At 33.2% G+C, this 6,632-nt stretch overlaps 1 protein-coding gene across 1 annotated transcript; it reads left to right on the forward strand.

The window, feature by feature from the left end:
- The first annotated feature begins 2,777 nt into the window (after window positions 1–2,777).
- LOC131180149 (uncharacterized) lies at window positions 2,778–3,170 on the forward strand. Its single transcript, XM_058147771.1, has one exon. It carries the CDS (start codon window positions 2,778–2,780, stop codon window positions 3,168–3,170), a length of 393 nt encoding a protein of 130 aa, XP_058003754.1.
- Window positions 3,171–6,632: the final 3,462 nt, after the last annotated feature.

A 6,632-nucleotide genomic window follows, 5' to 3' on the forward strand; every position in this document is an offset into this window, starting at 1 on the left:
GTATGGCCAATTGAGTCACCTTATAAGGAAACATGAATGAAAATAAGTGACAGAACGATAGTAGAAGATAGAGGTAGAAGAGATACGTATGAGTGATAGTCACAAGTCACTAATAAGTACTAGGATAAGAGTTATGGCAGTAAGTATGATTGGAATCAATTCTAGAAGAGTCTGTTAATGAGAGGTATCTTCTAGAATGCAGTAAGATGTAGGGATGCAAAAGAACGAGGGTAGGCATAAAAGATAAAAAAAAATAGAGTATAAGTAAAGATAGTAAATCTTAAGATGATAAAATTTGAAAAAAAAAAATCAAGAGACATGGGTTAAACATTATTATATGAAATCATATGTAGTTGACTGTAGGAGGATATTTCTCCTTCTCTTTAAGTTTAGCTCATGCTTTTGGCTCTAGAGGGTTATGTAAGGAATGGAGATTTGGTTGAGGTGACCCAATTATTTGAGAGTTTAATAGGCATTAGTTCATACACAATCTCCTGATATAAGAATGATAGTAAGTGCATACCTAATGTCAAGGATAGATGAACGATCAAGGTAATGATAGGAGTTAGATCAAGTTAGTTACCAGGGCTTGTAGCCCTTCTGAACTATAAGCTGAAGGGACTGTTATCTGTGGATAAGATTCGATGGATGAAACTTTTGCTAATGGGTAGATTTGAGGCTGAAGTCTGGAAAGCTGTAGGCAATAGATGTGGCTACATCAAGAAGAATAATATATAAAGTATCTTTGCTTGGATTGTGGTACAACAAACATTTCTCACTGCTATGACAGTTTATGTGGAACTTATAGGTTCAAAGATACCTATCTAACCATGAAGGGTAATTCCTTACAAAGGATAGTAGGGGATGATAATGTTTTGATGGTCATGTTCGGAAGGATGAACAGGAAAATCATCCATGGTGAATGGCCTATGTTTCATAAAATGAGTAGTAGGTTAGTACTATAGTATGATACTATATGGTGGATGTGCTAGTGAAAACCTATCGCAGAGTTAAGATTAAGAAATAATAAAAAGGTGTATTTTTATATTCCTAAAGTGGAAGAATTTGGCTTTGATGATGATAGAGTGTAGTTCCATACAACTTAGTGTCAGCCATTAGCACCAGAAAGATGTTAAGGCATGGATGTCAGAGATATTTGGCACTAGTGAGGGACACATTTATTGAAGTTACTGATGTGGAGAATGTACTTGTTATCAAAGAATTTGTAAATGTGTTTCCTAAGGAGCTTCAGGATTACCATTGGATAGGGAGATAGAGTTTTGCATAGATATTATGCCAAGTAAAAATCCCATTTCTATGCTACCTTACAGGATGACATCAGTAAAGCTAAAGGAACTGAAGGAGCAACTATAAGAGCTGTTGGACAAGGGTTTCATTCGGCCAAGTACTTCACCTTAAGGTGCTCCTGTTCTGTTTATGATGAAGAAGGATGGAACTTTGAGGTTATGTACTGATTATAGACAGTTGAACAAAGTAACTATTAAGAACAAATACCCACTTCCTCATATTGATGACCTGTTTGATCAGCTACAAGGACCAAGGTACTTTTCAAAAATAGACTTGCTATCAAGTTATCACTTGCTAAGGATCATAAGTGAAGATGTGCCAAAGATAGCGTTCAGGACTAGGTATGGTCATTATGAGTTCTTGGTGATGTCTTTTTGGATTCACTAACGCACTATCGGCCTTTGCGGACTTAATGAACATGGTGTTTAGGCCGTTCCTGGATCGCTTTGTCATTGTATTCATAAATGACATTTTGGTGTATTCTCGAATCGAGGAAGAGCATGTATGGCATCTGAGGATGGTGTTACAAACATTTGAGGGAGCATCAGCTGTATGTAAAATTTTCAAAGTGTAAGTTCTGGCTAGAGAGTATCTCATTCTTAGGACATGTGGCCTTTAATAAAGGTATTCGGGTGGACCCTAAGAAAATTGAAGTAGTAACTAATTAGCTTAGGCCTACTGTAGCCATTGAGGTGTAAAGTTTTCTAGGCTTAGCAGGTTACTATAGGCGTTTTGTGCAAAATTTCTCTAGAATAGTAGCTCATCTAACACGATTGACTCGAAAGAATGTCCCATTCTTTTAGTCAGATAAATATGAGGAAAGCTTTCAGAAGCTTAAGGACTATTTAACTATAGCTCCTGTATTGACTTTACTGGTGAGTGAAGAAGGGTATAAGTGTACTGTGATGTTTCTAAAGTTGGGTTGGGGTGTGTCTTGATGCAGCATGGTAAAGTAGTGTCTTATGCTTCAAGACAGTTAAAGAAGCACAAGCAGAACTATCCCACTCATAATATGGAAATAGAAGCTATAGTTTTTATACTAAAAATCTAGAGGCATTACCTATATGGTGAAATATGCAAAATATACACTGACCATAAAAGCTTAAGTATTTTTTTTAATAGAGGATTTAAATTTGAGGCAGAGGAGATGGATGGAGTTCTACACAGCTAGTTACATAAGACAGGCAGGAGTTGGTATAATGACCTCATGGTAAAAAGTATACTAGAAGCTTATAATATCATAGAACTAAGACGTACAGGTGCTTTTGTCATGAAGAAAAGTCTTGCTAATGCTTCAATGGCCAAATAGGATCAGCAATAATTTCCGATAAGGTGCATGCAAAGGTAGTTATTTCATAAGGATGCTTCATGAAACATTATATGATAGAAAGTGTAGATCTCCTATGTGCTGGACAGAAGTTGAAGAGGCGAGAGGACATGATTAAGATCTGGTGCAGTACCCTTCAGAGATGGTTCCTTTGATTAGGGAACGTTTAAATACAGCTTTCAACAAGCAAAAAAATTATGCAGATCCAAGGGAAAAAGATGTAGAATTTGTAATGGGTGACTATGTATTCTTGAAGGTTTCTCCTATAAAAGGGATTATAAGATTTGGAAAGAAAGGCAAGTTGGCAATCCGTTACATAAGACCTTTTGAGATCACAGACATAGTGGGAGTAATTGCCTATCAGTTAGAGTTGCCACCAAACCTTTCTCATGTCCACCTAGTATTCCGCATTTATATACTTAGGAAGTATGTTCCCGATCATTCTCATGTGCTGCAACTAGACATAGTGAAGTTAAATGAGAATTTGACCTTCAAGGAGCAACTAGTAGCCATAGTAGACTATCAGATGAGATAGTTTCGATCAAGGCAGATCCCTATAGTTAAAGTCCTGTGGAGGAGTCAATCTGTGGAGGATTCACTTGGGAGTCAGAGTGGGATATGTATAGCAAGTACCCATATTTATTTGATATGTAATTCTATGCCATTATTCTGAGGGTGAATTTTTTTGTAAGGGGGGAAGAATGTAACTCCCTAAAGTTTTAAATAATTATTTTATGTGTAATTATATGATTTTTTACTGTTTTAGAGGGCTCAGGAGGGGCCATATGATGTTGATGAGATGTGATTGTGGGAATTTGAGATTTAGAAGTATTATTTAGATCTTTTTACAGGTTGGGTAGATCCTAGGTATAGGGAAAATTCTGTCGAATTTTCAGCAAAACTTAGGATTGTCCCTTGATTCTTTAAAATTTTGTTTTAAGTAATATTGATAAGATTTTTGATATAATGTTTAGGTGAGTCGGGTCAGCCTTCCTCCTCCACCCACATATATGTGTGTGAGTATGGATGTAACACACGAGTGTGTAAGTGCTCTAGATTACCTTTGATGTGATTATGACTTGATTTCTTGGAAATGTGTGAAGATGATGCATTTCACTCTTAGGATGCACTAGACTTAGATAATTATAGAATTGTAAGTAAAATCAATATCTTACTCTATGAGTCAAATGCTCACTCCTATTCATCTTATTTTTTTTTCTAGGCTACAGGATGAGTTCTTTTTCAGAATAACCTACTTCCTTCCTTACAGGTTTATTAGTAGTTATGTATTTGTATTGCTATCTTCTAAATTTGTAATCTAGGACTCCGCATGTATTAATAGTAATGTTAATCTTGTCAGGTACTATGTTCATTAAGTTTTTTGGTATTAATAAAAGAAAATTTTTGTGATATTTAAACATTTGTAAATGATAGTATCAGAGTTAAGTTGGGCTCCCCTAGCTTTAGCTTCTGATGGTTATCGAGTTGGGTTGACCCGAATTAAAAATGTAATATTTTATTTTACTTTATTTTATTTTATATGTTGGGCCTCCGTTTTGGGCTCTGATTATGGATTTGGAAATAGTAAGGCTTACTACGGGTGTCACACCTTACCCCTCCGTAAGGCATAACATGATCCCATAGTATACCTAATGAATTATCAAACTTCGTCTACTGGTAACCCATTAAATATACTACAAGGGAAACCAATTTCCATTCCTTTTTCTAGTGGTGGGTAATTTTGAACAAGTATTAAAAACCTTTAATTGAAATTAAGTCATAAATCAAATTTTTAATTAATTTCAACTCTTCACAAATTTTTCAGAAAATTCTGCAGAGTGTTGTCTATAGTTTGGGAAAACAGTTCTTCAAAAACCTATGAAAACACTTTCAATATTTTATTTATCTATAACTCCAGTAAATTCAATATCATCCCATAATGCAACACAAGCAACTCAATGCACAATCAGACGCAATTTGAGTTAAATCAACCCTGAAATATTTTATTTCATTCTCACAAATTCCATTATAAGGAAAATAATTTATCATTAACTAAACTTAGAAAGAACTTTAAATATTTGCATTCATCGGAGTACTAAAATTAGTATTACAAAACTTTATAAGTAAATAAAATCTCAAACTAATATTACAATAACTTGTATTTGATTACATTCCAAAATAATATTATAAAAGGGTTTATACAACTGCTCGAATGAAATTATATACACATAATTACATGATTATATCAAAATCTAATGCACAGGGATATATCTATAATACACTGAAATTTTATTTTTCATACGTCCTCAAGTCACAACCTCTAGTGATCTCACTCAGCTGCTTTGTCCTTACTTTCACCTGCGACAGTATACAAAGCTATCACTGAGCGGTAAACTCAGTGGTGCACAACTAATAAATTTAAAATATAATAAAAAAAAATATACGTTGACAAATCATAACAAAAATTGGAAATGTCGATTTCTTCATAATTCATAAAATCAAAGCCAATATTTTCAATAATACAAATCAAATATTTAAATGACATTAATCAATAATTAAAAATTTCCCAAATCATACATGGATATTTGAAATATTTCCATAAATCATGGAAATAAATATTAAATTTCACAAAATAAATTAAAACATAAAAATATAAACCAATTAAAATAAATAATCTCTTTTAAATCATTTGTACATAATTATCCTTTTACAATCACCATTGCTCATTTTCCAAAACCATTCTTATTCTCACTAACTTCATGCAAGACTAATCCGTAAGAGCCATCTTTAAAGTGATTCTCACTCCCTATGGTCGAGGAGATTGAATCGTGCACTTTCCACCCATTACACCATAACAATTTAATTTCCAAAAAGGGCCATCTTCAAAGTAGATCTAACCTCTTATATGAGGAAGATCAAATCATTAATGTGCACATACCATGGTAATCAAAACAAAGCTAACACCAGTGTCTCCTCAACAAATGAGGGTCGGGTAATAACCATGTCGAGCATTAGTAGTGAGATATAAACTAACATATGAACATTCATTGCCCCTTTTTGTGAGCATAAAATCATAACACAAATCATTTCCATGCCATTCTCAGTAATCAAAGTTTTTCCATGCAAGCCACAATTCAAATTAAATTCTATTTTCCATGCAAATCCTATTTAAATCACAATTTCTCAAAATCAAATTCATTCACACCATAATAATATTCAATAATTGTTGAAATAAAAATCAATATTTAATGAACATAATACATGAAGAAAATCAAACCATTTAATCAATTGAATATGTAAAACAATTAATAGTTAAGAATTAATTGTGCACAAACCTCGTTAGTTGTCTTGATCTATTCAAATTTTCTTTCTTCCTTCGAAGATCTCTTTCCAACTGAAACACATAATTTTAGTATCCATTCAAACTATTTCTAATAATTAATTCCAACAATTTCATTTTTGCCTACTAAATTTACCTTATAAGTTTCTCCTAAAAATTGAATTCCTTGTATGTGGTATGTTATGGTTACTATTCATTTGACCAATTGGTCAAAATGTTGACTTTTTCATACTTACTAGGTATACCATTTCCAAATACCATATAATGCCACATTTTAGGTCTTAATTTTGTTGGCATTGATTGCCAATTGAATTTCGAAGTTCTCTTGATGTATTTTCAAAAATTCAGTTTTGGTTATTTAAGTTTACTGTTCTATTGACTATATCTACAGTGAAAATTTAGCTACACTTCCTTCATCAAAGTTGTTCATTAATGTCTTAGCTTTAATTTTCTTTTTGAATCACTCTATTTAGAGTTTTGTAGCTCAATTTATGCCTATTTTTCTAAGGCTGCCGGACCGGGTCTAAACCCAGAAATTCTGGGCAATTAGGGTTCTGGCAGATTTGAGCAACCAACTTTGGTTGGCAATTTGACTTGGTTATGGTCAGAATTTAGGTTTGTATTCTTTATAAAAGTTGTAGTACTATGTCTAAGTTT

Source organism: Hevea brasiliensis, chromosome 5 (genome assembly GCF_030052815.1).
Source record: "Hevea brasiliensis isolate MT/VB/25A 57/8 chromosome 5, ASM3005281v1, whole genome shotgun sequence".
NCBI lineage: Eukaryota > Viridiplantae > Streptophyta > Magnoliopsida > Malpighiales > Euphorbiaceae > Hevea > Hevea brasiliensis.

Coding starts and splice junctions, on each gene's coding strand:
- LOC131180149 (XM_058147771.1), top strand. CDS start 2,778: ATGGTTCCTTTGATTAGGGAACGTTTAAATACAGCTTTCAACAAGCAA.